This window comes from Mirounga leonina, unplaced genomic scaffold, assembly GCF_011800145.1.
Source record: "Mirounga leonina isolate KUSES-001 unplaced genomic scaffold, KU_Mleo_1.0 Mir_357, whole genome shotgun sequence".
NCBI lineage: Eukaryota > Metazoa > Chordata > Mammalia > Carnivora > Phocidae > Mirounga > Mirounga leonina.
Genome location: NW_023270702.1, coordinates 13,236,456 through 13,257,876, shown reverse-complemented (window position 1 = coordinate 13,257,876; position 21,421 = coordinate 13,236,456). Strand labels below are relative to the sequence as shown.

The 21,421-nt window shown below is 36.4% G+C and overlaps 1 protein-coding gene across 1 annotated transcript in view; it reads left to right on the top strand.

Moving 5' to 3' along the window:
• LOC118027114 (bifunctional heparan sulfate N-deacetylase/N-sulfotransferase 4) overlaps positions 1 to 21,421 on the top strand; it is a 267,224-nt gene that overhangs the window by 151,831 nt on the left and 93,972 nt on the right. Inside the window, exons 4-5 of the mRNA XM_035030328.1 lie at positions 5,451 to 5,636; positions 7,446 to 7,574. Of these exons, the coding sequence (XP_034886219.1) occupies positions 5,451 to 5,636; positions 7,446 to 7,574 (315 nt within the window). The remainder of the gene's footprint in view (positions 1 to 5,450; positions 5,637 to 7,445; positions 7,575 to 21,421) is intronic.

The following is a 21,421-nucleotide window of genomic DNA, read 5'->3' as shown; positions in this document are numbered from 1 at the left end:
TTGTTTGCTTAAAACCCAGTGCTCCATGCAGAAATGCCCTCTTTAATACCCATCACCAGGCTAATCCATTCCCCCACCCCCTCCCCTTAGAACCCTCAGTTTGTTTCTCAGAGTCCATAGTCTCTCATGGTTCGTCTCCCCCTCCAATTCCCCCCCTTCATTTTTCCCTTCCTACTATCTTTTTCTTTTTTCTTTAACATATAATGTATTATTTGTTTCAGAGGTACAGGTCTGTGATTCAACAGTCTTACACAATTCACAGCGCTCACCATAGCACATACCCTCCCCAATGTCTATCACCCAGCCACCCCATCCATCCCACCCCCCACCACTCCAGCAACTCTCAGTTTGTTTCCTGAGATTAAGAATTCCTCATAACAGTGAGATCATATGATACATGTCTTTTTCTGATTGACTTATTTAACTCAGCATAATACCCTCCAGTTCCATCCACGTCGTTGCAAATGGCAAGATTTCACTCTTTTTGATGGCTGCATAATATTCCATTGTATATATATATATACCACCTCTTCTTTATCCATTCATCTGTCAGTGGGCATCTTGGCCATAGTTTGGCTATTGTGGACATTGCTGCTATAAACATCGGGGTGCACATACCCCTTTGGATCAGTACATTTGTATCTTTGGGGTAAATACCGAGTAGTGCAATTGCTGGGGCTTATGGTAGAGCAATCTACACATTTAATGCAATCCCTATCAAAATATCATCCACTTTTTTCAAAGAAATGGAACAAATAATCCTAAAATTTGTATGGAACCAGAAAAGACCCCGAATAGCCAAAGGAGTGTTGAAAAAGAAAATCAAAGCTGGCGGCATCACAATTCCGGACTTCAAGCTCTATTACAAAGCTGTAATCATCAAGACAGTATGGTACGGCACAAAAACAGACAGGTAGATCAGTGGAACAGAATAGAGAGCCCAGAAATAGAACCTCAACTCTATGGTCAACTAATCTTCGACAAAGCAGGAAAGAATGTCCAATGGAAAAAAGACAGTCTCTTCAACAAGTGGTGTTGGGAAAATTGGACAGCCACATGCAGAAGAATGAAACTGGACCGTTTCCTTACACCACACACAAAAATAGACTCCAAATGGTTGAAAGACCTCAATGTGAGACAGGAGTCCATCAAAATCCTAAAGGAGAACACAGGCAGCAACCTCTTCAACCTCAACCACAGCAACTTCTTCCTAGAAACATCGCCAAAGGCAAGGGAAGCAAGGGCAAAAATGAACTATTGGGACTTCATCAAGATAAAAAACCTTTGCACAGCAAAAGAAACAGTCAACAAAACCAAAAGACAACCGACAGAATGGGAGAAGATATTTGCAAATGACATATCAGATAAAGGGCTAGTATCCAAAATCTATAAAGAACTTATCAAACTCAACACCCAAAGAACAAATGATCCAATCAAGAAATGGGCAGAAGACATGAACAGATATTTCTGCAAAGAAGACATCCCAATGGCCAACAGATACATGAAAAAGTGCTCAACATCGCTCGGCATCAGGGAAATCCAAATCAAAACCTCAATGAGATACCACCTCACACCAATCAGAATGATTAAAATTAACAAGACAGGAAACAACAAATGTTGGTGAAGATGTGGAGAAAGGGGAACCCTCCTACACTGTTGATGGGAATGCAAACTGGTGCATCCACTCGGGAAAACAGTATGGAGGTTCCCCAGAAAGTTGAAAATAGAGCAGGGGGAGTTTTATTCAACAATTTAAGCACCTTCAAAAACTTTAGAAGGGCTGATGGAGCAGATTCTAGGCTGTATTTCTCAGGGGACTCACAAAGCCAGACAGAACTGCTTCCCTAGGAGGATGGCGGGGACACCACTTCAAAAGCTGCCACTGGGGCTCAGGCAGAAGCAATAAGTTTCCACTGCCTCCTTGCAGTGGGGCACCAAATACTGCTCCAGGAAACCTTCCTGTTTTCACGACCTCACGTATCAACAACAGGGGCCAGGAGCTGCCATGCTTTAGCATTTGCACACCTACTGCCTTCTGAAATATGTCCTGAGTACATCTAATTGGCTGAATTGTGTTTCCATAAAAAACGATAGCTGCAGAGAAGTTTGGGAAATGTAGAATTTTGCTTTATAATCTCTCCAAGTAAAAACCAGTCCAAGTGGATAGGAGTTCCAGTTCAGAAATACATACTGAGGTCAATTCTCTTTGTAAAGTGCTTCCAATCATTAACTGGGGTTGGGTTGGGTGGGGATCACAGTAGCAGCAACTTAGTAGAAAAGCAAATGAAAAACCTATGAATTTAGAAGACTTGGTTATAATTTTAGCTTTGACATTTAGGAATGTGAGCAAGTCATTTGCCTTCCCTGTGCCTCAGTTTCCACATTTGATAATAATATCCGGACCACCTCACAGGGTAATTATGAGGATCTCGTTAGACATAAATGTGAAAACACTTCATGAATATTAGATACTCAGCAACTGCAAGCAGATACGATCAATAAGAATGATTAAACAAAAATAAAATGAGATCATTTCAGTTACTATTAGATGTTTAGTGTTAAATGCCTTTTATTTTATTCTAGGTCTTGAAAAATGGCAACCCTATTTATATATAGTCTGTAAATTACCACATTATCTCATTTCCTAGTCAACTGAGACCGTAATGTAACTGGGAAGATTTAATCAAGTTAAACTAAATATTTGTGGTGTCATACCATAATATCATAGAAATCTTGGGTCCTATAAGGGACGTTGTTTTAATAAATAATAAATACCATGTTGGAGTTAGTTTATTCTGTCACTTTATGTCTATTCTTATAGTTTCAAATGCTTCCTTTATTCATGTTAGCAAGTCTTTTAAATTTTGTAATTTTTGTCATCTTGTATAGATATAATGTTTAGTTCACTTTTTAGTTGACCAAATCTCTGTGAAGGGTGTTTTAAGCTCTGGACAGTAAAGAATGAAGGTTTCTAGTTCAGCAAGCTTTTTGATAACAGAAAAAGAGTTTCTGGGGAATTACTTTTCATTTTGTGTTATCATTTAGATTGAAAAAGCATAAACTCATAATTACCTAGTGTGATTTACTGTTTTGATTGAGCTCTGGTTGTCAGTGTGATAAGATGACCTTATGAGCAGTATAACATTGAGCCCCCAGAAATCAATAAATATAATAAAATCCTTTTACTGCTCCTTCCTTCCTACTCACTAAATCAATTGCTTTTTACCTTCTGGTTTTTCATGAAAGTTCTACAATTCATTTTACTACCTGTCAAAATTGAAATGTCTTTTTTTTTTCCTGAGGAGATACAGTTGTTTGATATTTCAATTCTGTTCATGATTTCATTTTTCAACCCTTTGTTTCTAGGACATTTACATACTTACCTTAATGTTCTAGGTCCCAAATTTGGAATAACATATTATACAGGGATAGAAAATGAGGACTAGAACAGTGATCAGTATAGATTATTAGGATTCATACACTGTTATTTTGCAAATCATGGAACAAGATGATTACAAAACTCCATATGAATCATGACAAAGTAATGAGAGTATAACAGATTGTTTTTCCTTTCTTGCAAATCAGGAGTCCTTCTCTAAATAGTCACGTGAGTTCTATTTACCACATAGAAGGCTTTGAACACCCTCAACCCTATTACTTCTCCCATGAGGAAGTTCATCTGTATCTCATACCCAGTGCACCCACACTGGCTACCTGATGCTACTGCTCCTCAGAACACTTTGCCTTGCCTTGTATTGAAAATATAAGCTGGGAAAAGTATTTTTCTTCTGCACACACCAAGAAATGAATTTTCCCCAGTGCCTAGCGAAAGACTCCAGCTCATTTTATAGCATTGATTTCATAATACAGTCTTTCTACAGAGTCATTTATTGTAATAGATGTTAGAAAACACATCGTCTTGGTGAAAGAGAGGTAAATTTGGCTAAACGATGAGAGTCATTCCATGAAAGGAAAAATGATGGAGCCTTGCAAAATATTTAGGGCCCATCTTCTGAGCTGAGTGTGGCATGTGACTTAGGCACTGCAGATATTTGATCCATTCACCATTTGCTTATTATGCCAGACTGAATTCTTTTCCTATGCTGTGTGCCATATAATGGAAAATATAAATGGCAATTGTCAACACTTTTGTGTTCTGTTTATTGATTCAATCAACTTTTATATAATACTGTACACTATCATTTATAACCTCACTGATGAGATTCAATCCTAGAAGGAGTCTTATAAAGCAGATAAGCATTTAAACAGAGAGATATAAAAAAGGAGAAATTAGAAAACTGCAGATCTGTATCATGTACTTTGCAATATAATATCATTCTTCAACATTTTTTTTTCCATTTTCTTATTTTAAATTTGTTTTCCTTTAGACTCAACTGTTTATCCAAGGCAAGCATCTCATAGTAAAGTTTATGTTTCATAATAAGTAAATTGAATTGGTATGAACCAAAACCAAAGGAAGAACCTTAATTTTGCTTTTCCTACCCTCTGTAACCAAAACATCACTGGGTGTCATATGACATTTGTCCCCTGGCTTTTAATTGGATCACCAATAATCAGTCTAGTCTGGATACCCGTGTTCCCTCTACTCTGCACCATTTTACAGTAACTTCTAATGCACAGCCTTACTTAATTCATTTCCTCCCCACTTTTAGTTCATCTTAACGTGTTGTCACTAGGTCCTTCTGCCAAAAACATAGAGCAGATCATGTCTCTCCATGCTCAGAGAGCTTCCTTATCTACACTATCTAAGTGGAATTCATTCCAAATCCCTTAGTTAACAGTAAAAGCTCATTACTTTATAGTTCATACTTACCTTTCTGGTCATCTTCAATGTTACACACACACACACACACACACACACGTACAGCGTGCTCTTCCATCTCTCATATTTGGCACTTGCTCAAGTGACACTGCTTTTCTTTTTTTTTTTTTTTAAGATTTTATTTTTATTTATTTTTATTTATTTATTTGAGAGAGAGAATGAGAGACAGCACAAGAGGGAAGAGGGTCAGAGGGAGAAGAAGACCCCCCGCCGAGCAGGGAGCCCAACACGGGACTCGATCCCGGGACTCCAGGATCATGACCTGAGCCGAAGGCAGTCGCTTAACCAACTGAGCCACCCAGGTGCCCCGACACTGCTTTTCTATCTGGGGAAAGTCCATGTTCTATTCCTATCTTCTTCCAAAACTTCCTGTACTCAAATTTCAGAATTAAACTCACCCACATACCACATGTCAAAGTATTTACTATGTCTATGATACCATGAGTTCTGTAAGATTATGAGCTGTTGAAAGACAAAAGTTCTGTCTTAGGTTTTGGATTTCTTGTGCCTAGTATAGAATTCAACATATACCAAATAATGCTTATGGAAACAGTTTTAATTGGATTCAATTGCCCACACTCCATGTGATGTTCTCGCTTTCTTTTAGGAACATGGAATACCTATCAACATGGGTTATGCAGTGGCACCACATCACTCAGGGGTCTACCCAGTCCATATTCAGTTGTATGAAGCTTGGAAGAAGGTCTGGAGCATTCAGGTCACCAGCACTGAAGAATATCCACATTTGAAACCTGCACGGTACCGAAAGGGCTTCATTCACAGTAACATCATGGTGAGCATATACTGCTGTGTGTAATGAAGGCTCTCAATACCTGTATGTGGAATAAATACGAGACATGACGTCAGAGCTCTCTAACAGAACATCATAAGTTCCTAACATACCACGGTGGTAACTGGTCACACATTAACACATTGTTTGGCTAGTAGCTTGCTTCATAAGCTGTGGGTGGTTTTGCCAAATCTAAGACAAGTTCAAAATCCTGAAAATGAATTTCAAATAAATCATCCATGCAGTTTCTCAGTTAAAGTTTCGTCTGGAGACCTTATACTTCTGGGAGTTTCTCCTTGTCTTTTGGAGTTTTCCAGGCAAAATGTCAGTCCATAGATCAAGAAAATAGCTCCCAAATCACTACACTATCAACAGACAGAATCAAACAAATAGCATCTGAAAACTAAACTTATCTACTCAGTTTATTTGGTTTTCAGACACTTAGAGTATCTTAGGATATTTTTTTCTTATTCTTCTATCGTTTCCTTGCATTCTCTAAAAATGGAGGTAGATATATCTTTTTTCAGATATATTGATTGAAAAAAATAATCTGATGCAACAATGGTGTATCAGTTGCTATAAATGAGAATAGAATCAAATGAGTTTTACCTGGTAATTTATAAATACTCATTGGAATGAAAAAAAATATGGTATTCTTCACTTTGAAATAAAATAGCCCATCTTAAAATGTCCATCTCTAATTCCAGTGCCTGAGGTTATGTTCTCATTATCAGTTGCCTAGATCATAGCAAGGGTCTACAAACTGTTCTCCTACTTTAAATATTTACATCTTCCCAATCCATTGTTCAGATTGCTATTAGATCATCATCTATCTAATTACTATCTAAAACCAAAGAAAAGGCACTAACACACATGCCTAGCCACAGCCAGTACTAGAAGACCTTAAAAAGCCTCAGATTTAAATGGAGCTATTCATTATGCAAATAATGGTATTGACATTCGTAAAAATCCAGGAGGTATGGAAAGAATTGCTCTTATATAATTTTGAATTAGAGTGAAAATACCATTTCCCTTTACTGAGTTACATGAACATTTGACTATTATAAAATAAAACATTCATTTTAACCAATATTACATGCATCCACTTAGTTTGAATTTAATACAAACTATTATAGACATAAAGCAAAGAATAGATAAAATTATACTCTGTTCAATTGGATGCATTTTTCCATTAGATTATAAACAGTTTATTATTCAAAATCAACTTTTGGAATAAAATTCCCCATTTGCTTCCTCTGTTGAACATTCAAATTTATAACAGAATTAACCACAGAATGTATCAGAAGCAGTCATTAGATGGTTTGACTACTACTGTGACTAAAATTTAAAATCAGAGTGTAGTAAAAACAAAATTTATAAAAGTGGAAGAAGTGATGAAAGTTTTGAATCTTAGAAACTGAGTACCATGAAAGATTGTATTTCAGAAGCAAGCAGAGTAATGGCCCAATACCATGAAAAATGTAACTTTGGAGAATCTCTACATTTAAATTAAATTAATCCTAAGAAGACTTTTATTTTTTGGCAGTCCTTTAACATAACTCAGCTGGTGGGTGAGATTTATAGCACTTCGTGAAAATGCTTTAGCCTATATGTCCTATAGCCTTGATTTGGCAACTCCTTAGTATTTACATACTTACACCAACACCGGGTCTTGATTTCAGTAAGATTTGACTTTAGCAGCCAAGGAGAAACTCCAATAGGAAATGATAATCTGCAGACTCTGAGGTCATGAGACAGTGGGGGAGCTCTTAATTAAGTAATGCATATGCTGCTTTCCCCCCTTTTCCTCAGGTTCTCCCTCGACAGACCTGCGGATTGTTCACCCACACTATTTTCTACAAAGAATATCCAGGAGGACCCCAAGAATTGGATAAAAGTATCAGAGGAGGTGAACTTTTCCTCACAATCCTTCTAAACCCGGTATGTATTCTATTTATGCTTTTTATAATAACGTGAGAATGTTCAAATACATGTTTCGCTTTGTTTCTATTGCCGATCCTTTCACAAGAATAGTTGGTAAATACTAGCCCTACTAGAAGGAAATTAGACTACATCTCCAAGTTATTCCAATTTGATTTTTAATTTTTATGATCTTCAATCAAGAAAAACACAGATTTGTTAAGAAGCGTATGTTGAATTTAACAACTAAATGTAATATAACATCTCAGTGCTGACTTCTATTCTTGAATTGTAGTAAAGACATAATATGCAGCTCTCTAGCCCAGAATTAACATTCACAATGTCATCAGTGAATGCATATTTTGTCCATAAGTCGAGTTTGCTTCTGGCTCCAGATCTCAGTAGGCATACAATTCAGTCTCTAAAAATAATCACCATGTAAAATCACATTGAAAATATGTAACTAGGTATTATCTTTGTATACCAGGGCCCTCTGAGGCCTATTTTAAAAATCTCCACTAATTTTATTTGGAATCAAAGTGGAAAATTTGACCCTTTTTTCTTTAATTGTGTCCCTTTATCTGTCAAAGTTTTACAGTTTTATTTCCTTTTATGTGTGTAAAAGTATATCAAGGTAGGGATATGGTATAATTAGATAATGTTGAAATTATTTCAGCTTTCTGATTTTTCTCCCATAAATGTTCCATTTCTGAGGTTTTACAAAAGCATCTCCTCTTTTACATCTTTGTGTGCCTCAAAAATATGAAGTAGCGGGTAGTATGCTATGCCCACTTTGCTTAATGTAACAAATTTTCATACTCAGAGAAAAAGATTCATGCATTAAACAAAATGACAGCTCAGTTGTCCGTGGTGAAGGTGTGTTTAAAATGAATTATTTAGATAATTTTTCTATGGTATTTTAAATTCCTGAAGAAGTCAAATAAAAACCTACATTGTGTAAAAAACGAAAACTTGCAAAATGGATTAAAGGTGTAGGGGAGTGGGGGTTAAAATGCTTTAAGTATGAATAAATATGAATAATCAAAAAACCTTTCCCTCAAATGGCATAGTTATTGAAAACAAAACAAAATTTAAACAAGGTATGTTGTGTGGCGTGGCACTATTCTAGCGAAGAGCTTGAACACTCTATGATCTTTTACAAGAGACCATTTCTCAGAGCTTGCTTGCTCTTCTGTAAAACAAGCTAGTTGAGCTAAATAATCTTCAGCTTGCCTCACAGGTATCCCTTATGGACATAAATCTGAGATATTCCAATGTTTTGTGTATAATTCAAACTCATTGACACTTAAAAGATACCAGGATATTCTGTAAGTATTTTTTTGGAAATTGAGGTGTGCATGTAAATGTTAATGAAAGCAAATGTGGAAAATCTTTCTGTTTACCCCTTTCCCCACTAGTTGAGATTTTGATCTCCACAAAGGCAAGGGTCATTTTTTCATACCTTTTTCATTCCATGGCTACACTCTTGACCCCAAATCTGCTCTACCATTTCCTAAGGGGAAGTGGATAAGCATCAGAACACTGATGATTGCCTCCCCTAAAACTCTTTCCCCCAGATCTGATTGCTGTTGCTATAAATTATCTGAATACCTGTCTACTTGTCATTAAAGAGATGGATTCAAAACTTTTTTTTTTTTTTAATTTTGAATTCAGTACCATTCTCCTCATAAAGGGTCGTTCAGGGACTCATAGTTGGTTCTTTAAATAAAATCATCATAAGATGACATTGGCATCTAGTATTTCTACCAAACTTGTGAACTCACAAAACAACACTAACTACTGTAAACCTTGCTTAAAAACATTATCAATGTCATACAGATCGATTTTAATTACAGGAGGAATGGAACAGTGGAAGAGGGATGTTTCAGGAGGCTTCTTGTATCCATTCACAACTGTGCTTGCTTTATCATTGTGAATTGATGGTGAACTCAAAATATGATACATGAATAAAGAAGAGAGACCTGGATAGACACAGCAGAAAGAGCAATGCTAGAAATGGTTAATAGTGTGGATAGGACATCATGAAGTATGGTAATATGAAGCCTGTACCTGGCAAATAGTGGCCCACAAAGATGTGAAATTAAGGAACGATGTTGCTTAAAACATGGATAGTGTACACCCATAAGCAATCTAGGGAGATGCTACTCGTCAGCTCTCTAGGGAGACAGGCAGCATCTGGTGGTGGTATCCGTTAAAATGGGGATTAATTCCAGACCTGTGTAGGCAGAAGTACAAGTCAGCGTTCTCCAGAGAAACAGAACCAGGAGGGTGAGGGATGGGAGGGAGATAGAGAGATTTATTATAAAGAACTTGCTCATGGATTATGTAGGTTGACAGGTCTCAAGATCTGCAGTTGGCAAGCTGCAGACCCAGAAGAACCAATGATCTAGTTCTAGTACAAGTCCTAAGAACTTACCTTAGGCCTGGGAATCAGGAGAGCTGATGGTGTAGTTCCAGTCTAAAAGCTGCCAATATCAAGACCCAGGAAGAGCCAATGTTTCAATCCAAATCTGAGGGCAAGAAAACAAACAAACAATCAATATTCTAGCTCAAAGACCATCAATCAGGAGTTCCCTGTTACCCAAGGATGGTGAGCCTTTTTGTTCTATTCAGGCCTTCAACTGATTGGATGAGGTCCACCCACATTAGGGAGAGCAATCTGCTTTACTCAGTAGACCAATTCAATTGTTTATCATCCAAAACACCCTCACAGACACACCCAAAAAAATATTTGAGCAAATATCTAGTCAGTCTGGGGCCCAGTCAAGCTGACACATAAATTAACTACCACACCAGATGAGAGACTTAATGTGAATGAAATGAAATGGGCCACACTGAAAGAGGGGAAGAAGTGATGAATGAAGAAGCTTGGAATGTAAGCTTTGAAGTTTTTGTGCATTTGTCCCATTATGAATGGAGAGGCACCTTAGGTGGTGGGCTATGTTCAATACACTGATATGGAGAAAAGAAATAAGATGCTTAATTACAGTTTCAGGTTAGATGGTTCCAGCAAGTCTGGCTAGGAATGGGCTTATGGGAATGGAGTGAGGAAAGAAGAAAACAAAAAGAGAAAATTCATACTGACCCCCAGCCCTCCCCTTTGATCTATTCTTTTTCTCCAACCTTCACTTAATTCTTTGTCAGAGTAAAAAATATCTCTTTTACTCTTTCACCAAAATCATGCTCAAGAAAACATCTGAAAGTTCATTGATGAGAAGGTATGCTATTGATATGAGTTAATTAATATGTTAATTCTAAGAATATTTGTATTCTAACAGAGCCAGTTCCCAAAGGAGAGGTCTATGATTGCATTATTTTAGATATCAAAGTCCCTTGTGAAAATAAGTATTAGGAAACATTCAACATCCATGAAATCACCTGCAGATGACCACTTCCTCTACCTACTGTTCCAAATGACTTGCAATGTGGAAAAGTGATTTTTGTGAGGACTTTTAAGTAGGACAAGTGATCACTAGTGTTAGCATAAACTCTAAAGATTAAAGGCCAATCTAGCTTTAATTTGTTTTTCATTGATGAACTATATTTTCACATCACAGAAATACTATAGTAATCATAGATATGACATCTTTCTTGTATGGTCATTTTCTCTATGGGTTTGTTAAATAGTGTATAGATTTCCGTTTGTAGCATTGGGTATTTTCTATGTTGATGAATGGATGAATAAGGATATAGACAGCATGACACAAAGCTAGCTGTGATAGTAAATACTCCAGAATAATATTAATATCCAGTTTTTCTTAGCACATTAGAATGATAGACAAAATCTAGCAAGATGAAAATTAATAGGAAATAATGCAAACCCCCAAAATTGTTTTCAAAGAAAATAGTGGTACAATTTCAGCATTATATAAGGATAAATATTGTATAACAGTAGATTAAGTCTGCCAGAAAGTTGTATGGGCTGCATTATGACACATTAAGTTCCTTGTCTTGAAGTTTCCCAAACAGAAATGTTGTAAGAATATGGAATCTATTACATTAACATCTCATTTGATGCTTACAAATCTGTGATTCTATTCTTACTCAACTAGACATGGAGTATATTTCTTTCATCGTAAAACATTAAAACATATAAAGTAGGTTTAATGTTAAATATTACAAACCAGCATTATAAATTGGTTATACTCTGTGATTGTAAGGTCAGAGGAAAAGAAGAAAGAGTAACTTATCAACATGTATACAAATACGAGAAGAGACAAAATGGAAAGTATTTCAGTGGCAGATGTATTAAAGGAAATGTATTGAGAAGAAAAAAAATTTTACATCATCAGTATACTGAAAGAAATATTACTGCTGGATTTTGCAGAACTATTTTGAATAGATTGGTAGTGTCTGGATTCATTTGTATGTAAACATCCTATGAGGCTAATAAAAGCTGGAAAAAGGATATGAGGGAATGTTCTGGAATCTCCTTCTCTAGAGTACTTTAAAATAGAATCAACAACTATAAAGTTCTTTCTTATTGCCTTGGGAGTTCATCTGCCTAAAGGAAGGGAACTGGATTAAATAACCTTGAAAAGGTCCACATATTTTTTTTCCTGGTTTATAACTTCCACAACTCTGCTCTGAAGTCAAAAAAGCACAAACCTTTCTGCAGAAATGGACCCATAAATACACAGAACAAACTGGTGTTGCCAGTGGGTAGGGAGGATGGGGGATGGACAAAGTGGACGAAGAGAATGAGAGGCACAGGCTTCCAGTTAGGGAATTAATTAGTCATGGGGATGAAAGGCACCAGATAGGAAATAGAGTCAGTGGTGTTAGAATAGCAGTGTATAGTGACAGTGGGAGCTGTACTTGTGGTGAGCTGAGCATGACATAGAGGCTTGTCTCATCACTACGGATACACCTGAAACTAATGTAACATTGTGTGTTAACTATACTTTATTGTTTTTTAGAAAATGATACCATAACACAAAAGGGGTGGGGGGAGCGTGAACCACATCAAGACCAGGGCAGTTTCGTCTAGCTTCCGACTTAGGGATTCACATTATTTTGTATTGTTCCCTCTAGAATAGACCTGTATCATTTCTGTACTCAAAAGTCTCTAATATTTTTTCTTTATGTATTTTCAAGGTTTTGGATTTTTTTTTTTTTTTTTGGTAACTCTAACTGGCATCCTGCTTCTATGCATATTTTAAAATATGTCATTATTTTCTGGGATGCCTGGCTGACTCAGTCGGAAGGAGCGTGGGACTCTTAGTCTTGGGGTCATGAGTTTGAGCCCCATGTTGTGTGTAGAGATTACTAAAATAAACAAACTTTTAAAAAAGTAAATTAGGGCGCCTGGGTGGCTCAGTCGTTAAGCGTCTGCCTTCGGCTCAGGTCATGATCCTCCTGGGATCGAGTCCCACATCGGGCTCCCTGCTCAGCAGGAAGCCTGCTTCTCCCTCTCCCACTCCCCCTGCTTGTGTTCCCTCTCTCGCTGTTTCTCTCTGTCAAATAAATAAATAAAAAATCTTTAAAAGAAAGTAAATTAAATTAAATATGTCACTATTTTCTAATCTACCATAAGACAGAAAATACAAATCGGAATGTATTTTACATCTTGACTCACATATGAACTCCTGTTACTCTTGTGTGTTAGATCTTTTGATTCAACAAACTTCAAAGAATAGGGTTTCTTGATTTCCTTCAATACCACTTGTTTTGCCCAGATGAATCTAAATTAAGTGATATGAGGGCCATTTGAATGGCATTTCAAAAGAATAGCTAGGCATCTGTCCACTTAACATTCGGATAACTTCCTCCTATTTTTCTTAGATTCTATCATGACCTCATCACATATTGATATTTTCTTGCACTGTTCCACACTTGTCAAATACTAACATGTATTTCCCTGGTGCCGAATCCTTCCTGTATTTTCAATATAATCTTTGTTCAGACAGGAAGAAATATAATTTAATCATGTATGAGGTGAAACAGCTTATACCAGGTTAACCCACCATCATTCAAGTCGAGACACTACCCTATAAAATATGCAGCAACTGACAATAATAAAGGAAGTCTGGAGTCTTATCAGATGGTGTCACCAGTAACTATAAAAGCTTGAAATGAGTATGTTCTACCGGACTGAATTTTTTTTGACTCATTTTAATTTTGTGCTACACAAAGAACAATATGAAAATAGAATTTTCTAAGTTTCTTAGCAGATAAGCTTTAAAAATGTTCAGATTCTAGAATGTTTTAAAATGGGAGTACTGGGGTCAGGAAATCTATGTTTTCCGAAGTTCAAAGCAGTGTCTAGACTCACTAACCCTTACCTGTATTTTGGCCAATTGCAAATCCAAGTGAAGAAAAAATATGTGCCCGAAAGAGCGGTGTTCTTGAAACTGACAGTAGAGTATAATGGAACTGCAGTGATATACTTCTCCATGTGCTGTCTGCTGAACGTTCATTCTCCGAGACTGCTTAATGAGCTTTCCTTCTTCATGTATATCAATCTCCAAGTTTGTGGAATCTAATAGCAGGTGCAGTACCTTTTTGGATTAGTGCTGGCTCTTAAGACAAAGTAGGTAAGGTATAAGAAAACATCAACATGAATAGTCTGAACCAAACTTTAAGTTCTTTTAGTTCTGAACTAATACAGAATCAGATATGTAAGATAATTCCCAGGAACATATTTTATGTGCAGCACAATAGGAAATGCAAGAAACATCCCAAGTCTATTTTAGAGCAGATTATAAAGAATTATTGATTACTGATATCAAGACATCCAAGTATTCTTTGATGATCTTGATTTTGATTTCTTATAAATGCTGTGCTTTATAGAAAATTGTAACAATCAAATAATATTTCATGTAGAACAAACAATTACATATTCTGTCAAAATATACTTCTCTACAAAATAATATATTAATAATTCTAACTCGGGGTCACAGGAGATTTTTACATGTGTTCCAGCACTGCTTATTTAAAATAAATAAACAAATAAATTGACTTCTAACTTTGCTCTACTATAGTGAAATCTGCTTCTTATCTGGGCAGGGGTTTTGAAGCAATTAGTGTTACCGGGAGCTGTGGGGCATAGAGCCTGGAAGAACAGCCACCAACTGTGAAAAGAATGGACCCCTGTAGAGTATATAGATTGTGGAAAATTCTATTTCCACTCACTGAAAGATCTACAGTCACCTCTTTTTTTTTTCCTTTATCTGTTTTTTTTTTTTTTTTCCTTAAAGATTTGCAGGACTAACCTTTACAAAAGGACATGAATCACCACTTCTGAAGTGATTCACATTCACAGCAGGGACTTTGTAAAATCTGGAGTCACCTAAGATCCTTGGCCTCACTATGTATGATATTATTCTTTCTATTCACACCAAAAATCAGGATCAGAGTTAGTACAAGGATCTAGAGAATGTGAAGAAATTTTGCTCTTTTCTAATTTGGGGGGGTAGTGCAGTTTTTGTTTAATTTTCCATAGTAGGATTTACACAGAAATTAGAACAGAATATTTTTGTCTTCTAAACCTGAACTTTCTCTTCATCAAATAAGAGGAAGATTGCTATTATTGTGTAGGCATGCTTCTTTCTAATGCAATGGTTGCTACAGATCCTGATGGAATATAATTTACATTCATATATATATTTCTAGACCATGAACAAATCCATAAAATTGCTTTGGTTTTTTTCAATTTTGTTTCCCTAGAAAAATAAATGAAAGAGCAATATTTTATTGGGGAAGTGTATTTCATCTAGCATAACTGGATCATTTAGTTTTCCCAATGCATGTTATGAAAGGTGGTGGAATAGCTCTTTAGCATAAATAAATTTTCAACAGCAAAAAATACAACCTCTTATTTATGTGGATGTTAGTCAATAGATAAACCTTTTTTTCCCTTTTCTTTATTTTGAAACTTGTAATATGGAAGTATTAGGTGCATGATGTTCTTGACATTCAGGTATAGTTTGGAGGCGAAATCAGTCCATTTGTGGTAATAAGAAAAAAATAAATAAAACCTCTCTGCATCACTGTTTATATGGCTTAGTGGGCTGGTGGGATAGTAGGAAGGTAAGTGGGTTTTGTAGGACTTCACAATGTATGCTTTTTTCGGTTTGTGAGTTTTCACCTCATTCTTGATTTTATCATCTCTTTCACTAATTATGTAACACCTAACTATTTCAATATACCTTGTTTCTTTTTCTTCATATTTTTTTCCTAATTTTGAAGTACAGTGAAGTAGAAAGACCATTTGTATCACTTTATTTCACTTTGTTTATTCCTACTTCATTTTCCCCTGGCTATTCTGAGGAGTCAGACTAATGTGAAGATAAAAATATGAGCTCTTTCCTAAAACATGTTGGTATTTTCATATTTTTTTAATACCTGGAGACCAAATTATTTAGTCTCAATTTTCCATTAGTGGTTACATGCTGATATAATGAGTATTTATGTAAATACTTAATTAACTGGTATCCATTGAGGAATTGAAAAGAAAAAGTCTTATAATTTCTATCCTTAGTCTTATCAGCAGATGGCCAAAAAGATTCTATCACTAAAGTTAGCTTGAGCTGACATTTATTTGTTAAATTTTTATTTGAGATTGACCTACTCTTAAATGTAAGAATTATTGATAAATATAATTGGAAATCTGGTGCTTAATTTATAATGAATTGTTACAGTTGCTTAGAGAGCAAACCCCCACCGCTATTTTTATCTCAATTATTTCATTTCTTTTTTTATTCGATTTTTTAAGGAGATCATCCTGATGACACTATCAATTAGTTCTAGTGTGTGGATATTCATATATGCGCATAACTCAGTCAAGGAATGCAGGGGAATGCTGTCCAGCGGAGTTGATATTTAGTAGAGATTCATCAGGCAAATGAGGTGGCACCATGGGGCTGTGGAGTGGGAGTATGCAGTAGGAGGTTTTCCAGTCAGAGAGAAGAGATATAGAAAGTTAGAGAGGGTAAAATAGCCGTCGCAAGTTTGGGAACTGTACATGTTTGGGTTTTGCAGGAGTACAAGATGAAGATAAAGTTCTAAGAGTAGGTAAGAGAAAGATCATAAAAGTTTTGTATGACATGTCAACAGTTTGAATATCATTATTCTGTTGTAGGAAGGGAAGGAATTTGAGCAAGGGAGCGACGGAATCAAATATTAACCGTTACTTGTAATTTTAGCTGACATTTCAGGGTCTGTCCTAGATAGAGGACATTAGTATACACTCCCCCTTATGCCGACAGTACTTCGTGCCTCCACCTCACTCTTTATGCCTCAGATTTCATCTCTACTGTCTCTTTCTCACCTGTGCTGTGTGTAGCCCCAGGCATGAAGTGTTGGTTTAATAAGTATTTGTTGAATAAACCCATAAATGGGTGATAACATCACAGCTGCGTCTGTCTACCATGTGCTGTTTCACACAAGTTGTTAGAGCAACGTCAAAAGCAAAGGGAAAGGAAGGGAGAACGAGGGAGTAGAAAGGAAAGTAGAGGCAGGGGAGAGGTGACAAGGAAAGGAGAGGGGGAATATGGAAAGGAAGGGAAAGAATCAAGGATGGAAAGAAGAAAAAAATGGAAAACCATTCCTTTCTCTTTCATCAAATCAGACGGGGCACAGGAATGTAACTTATCTAGTAACCAAAATTCAGAAGATCTTATTTTATTTTATTATTTTTATTAATTATAAGAAAAAGTCATATCATATTCCTAAGGCTTCCGAATTTCTGTTTATAAAATGAGGAAAATAATGTTAGTCCCCTTGCTGTTTTACACAGATAGTATGAAATGTGGTAAAACAAAGTAAGTGCTTTGATTTTTCAGAGAAAACATAAATAATTTGGATAGAATTCTTATTTGAAAAAGTAGAAGTATATATCATTTTTATTATCAAATGATATTTGAGGTATGTTAGCAGCCCATAAACTCTGGGTTTATTTACAGTTTGAATTTTGCTTGATTGTTCCTCCCTGCTTGAACACATAAATCAGGGATAAAGACATTCTCTTTTTACCAAAGCTTTTAGTTCATTATGTTTTGCTTCTGAAAACATTCTTGGTTGTGTTACTTTATTGTGCTTTCTGAGCTATTTTTAAATGATAACATTTCTATCATTATTCTTTATTCCAGTGAAACAAATTGAGTCATCAAATGCAGTGCTTTCTTGGCCCCTCAAGACTGCTTTTTTAATTTGGCTTTGGTATCTACCAAAGTACCTCAGATGTTTTTGTCAAAGGTTTTGGTTTTGTGGTTAGTGTTGCTGATTATATTATTATTGCTAACAATAGAGAGGTTTTCTGGAAACGCTAGGTCCATACTTTTTTAATACTTTATAGTGAACATTGTCTGTTGTGGAAATTTTGCTCAAGTGAGGAATACATAGAATTATAGCAATCTCTGTGTTTAGTACATAAAAATTATATGAAAAATGGAAGATTTCCCAATTGTTACATAATTATAGATAATTTAGATGAATGAGTTGAACTCAATAGAAATAAGAAAACCCAATCCCACAGACTAAATAGAAAACTCTAGACTGGATTTCATTACTTATCACAAAGGGAAAGGATACTGTTCATGTCTACAATTATTGATCCTATAGATCTGTCTCCATTGAACTTCACACCTAACAGAAGAGTCAGTGTTCAATTACCTCTGTGAAAACATTAACTAAAACTAGAGAAGGAGCCAAGAGATTTAGAAGTAAAGAAAATGTCGTGTTCTTGTAAACGGCAAGTTCACAACTGCCAACATCCTTTAGAACTATGTGAAAATTACTAGCTTGAACAATATAAAAGATTCCAAGCATGAAGTGTTTCCCTGATTTATAATTGTCACTTTTAACACGATTTAAGGTATCCAATAATGGCATTCAAAGTATAAAGTGTAAGTAGCGGAATTTTGCTCCTTCTTCAAGCTGTTATTATATCCACTTAAATTCTCTTTCACACACAGGTACACATTCAAATCAAATGTGAATAAAAGATGTGACTTGAAAATTGCCATCCTCCTGAAATTTCTTCTCAGAAGCCCATTCTGTAGTTCACTTAAACAACTTGCTCAAGCAATCAAATCTATATAGGCAGAGCTTTCTACATGGGCTGATATGTTATGCTCATAAACACAGAGTTTAAGAATTATGAGCTATTTAGAGAAATAAAAAGGAAACTTAAACACATCACATTGCCCCGAATTGGAAGTAGCTTTTATCCTATCCTTTGCCAAATGCTTCTTTAAAAAGTATATGCTGTAGCATATAATGACTCTTGAACCTTTAGTAATTTAGATTTTGAAAGAGAAACTCATCTATAAGCAAGCACAGCCATAGTGACTCACAGTGCAAGGAACCATTGGCTGAATTATTATGGTTTTGGTAATGACTTTCTAGTGAGCAAACTCCCAGTAACATCAGGACACATTACTTTTACAAGATGTGCCCATAGTAGGTCCTATTACATATCCGTTGAACGAATAAGTCCATCAGTAAGTACTGCCAACCCTACTTCCAAAATATATCCCAATTAGTGCTTTTTTTCTTTCCATCTCCGCAGTGAGCCTACAAGACAGTGGCTCCATTATCTCTCTCCCAGACAACTGCCACCATTCCGGCCACACAGAATCCATTATTCCAAGAGCAGTCAGGGTGATGTTGTTAAATGTACAATAAAGCATGTCACAGCCATTCTTAAAGCCCTCCAGTGGCACCTCATTTAATCTTAGAGTAAAATTCAAGTTCTGGGCCATGACCTGGCCATCTTCTCTGCACTTATCAAGTTCCATTCTGTCCTTTACTTACTACACTCCAACCACACCATCCCTATTTCTGTACAGTCTAAATATGCCAAGATTGTTTGTCCATCAGGGCTTTTGTGCTTTTGGCACCTTGCTTGGAACAAGCGGCTTCCAGAAATCTGTACATCTGCTTTCTTCTTCCTTCCATGTCTCAGGTCAAACGTCACTTCCTCAGAGAGTGGTTGCCTGACCTTTACCCAATAACCATCTATCACTTAAATGTCTTATTTTTTCGTGGCAGCTATTACTCTCTGAAGCTATCCTGTTGATTTATGTGTTCACCATCTGTCTCTTTCCCCCAATTCCATTTCCTGTCCTTATGCAACCAAGGACCTACTCCACATTAGCTCCACGAGTCCAGCAACATTTATGTTGGGGTGGAGGGTCAGGGAGGATATGAGTGGCGTAGAGATCACTAAACCACTTGATTGTTAACCACTGTATATTTCTGGATAGATGTCTCTGTGAGCTTTAGCAGTGATCTTTAGCCAAAGATTTGAAATGTTAATGTGCCATTGAAAACAATTCTATATTTTGATCACTGTCTGCTTGTTTGTTTTGGCACACACAGATACCTTGTGATTTTTATGGGAAACAACATATACTTGAAGTGCTTTATAATGTTTATGCAAATATGACTTAAAGTAATATTTTATTTTATCTTACCAAACTGGTTACATTAATGTCTGCCTAAAGTTAGAAAAACATAACTAGTAATAATTTCCTAAGAAACACAAATCTGGGGGCACCTGGGTTGCTCAGTCAGTTAAGCGTCTGCTTTCAGCTCATGTCATGATCCCGGGGTCCTGGGATGGAGTCGGGCATCGGGCTCCCTGCTCAGCGGGGAGCCTGCTTCTACCTCTCTCTCTGCCTGCCACTCCCCCTGCTTGTGCTCTCTTGCTCTCACTCTGTCAAATAAATAAATAAAGTCTAAAAAATAAAATAAAATAAACAAATCTAAATCTGAGATATGAGGGTAAATCTGTAAAAGTTTCTGTGATATCCAAGCTATTTTCAACACCCACTCAAATATTATTATTATTTTATTATATTATTTTTAATATGATGAAGCGCTCTTTGTTCTATTTATAGTAAATAGCTAGCTAGTACTTATTCAATGTTTACTCTACCTAATATTCTAAATGATTTACATGTATTAACTCATGTAATCCTTCCAACAACCATATGAAGCGGATGCTATTATTATCTCCATTTTCTAAATGAAGAAACTATCCAGAAGAAGTTAACTAATCTAGTATCATGCAGCTAGGAGATGGGAGAACTGCAAGTTTCACTTAGGAAGTCAGGTTCCAAAGTCGTCGCTCTTTTCGCAGTACATTTTGCTGTCTCTCCTAGTCAGACAACTGTCAAAATAGTAATTTAACTTGGGAAAAATCTGTCTCTTTGAGGGAAAGTGATCTTAGCAGCAATAACTGTACTCCATCAACTTCCAGGGTTGAATACGTTTGTGTAATTGCAGAACTATATATACCTTTCAGAGTTCGGTGCTCCGTCAAAGCCGTAGGCGCCTCGATTCATTTAACAAGCACCTATTAAATACTGTTCGTGTATCGGACAAATAAGAAAACAGGGTACAGTCCTCATAGACTGGTGGAAGAAATAAACATAAAACAAAAAATTTGGATAAAGTTTGATGAACGCTATTTTAAAAAGGAATAAAGGGGCGCCTGGGGGACTGTCGGTTAAGCGTCCGACTCTTGATCTTAGCTCAGGTCTCGATCTCAGGGTAATGAGTTCAAGTCCCAAGTTGGGCTCCACATTTAGCGTGGAATAGCGAGTGACTTTTGACAATGTGACTTTTGAGCTGGACAGAGTATATAGAATTTTGACTGTCATTGAAGGAAAAGGTGTTTCATGCTGACAGGAAGCTAATGAGCTAATGAGCTTAAGGCATATACAGAAAGAACAATAGAAACAGGGATAAGAGTGAACGGAGAGGGCGCCTGGGTGGCTCAGTTGGTTAAGCGACTGCCTTCAGCTCAGGTCATGATCCCGGAGTTCTGGGATCGAGCCCCGCTTCGGGCTCCCTGCTCGGCGGGAAGCCTGCTTCTCCCTCTCCCACTCCCCCTGCTT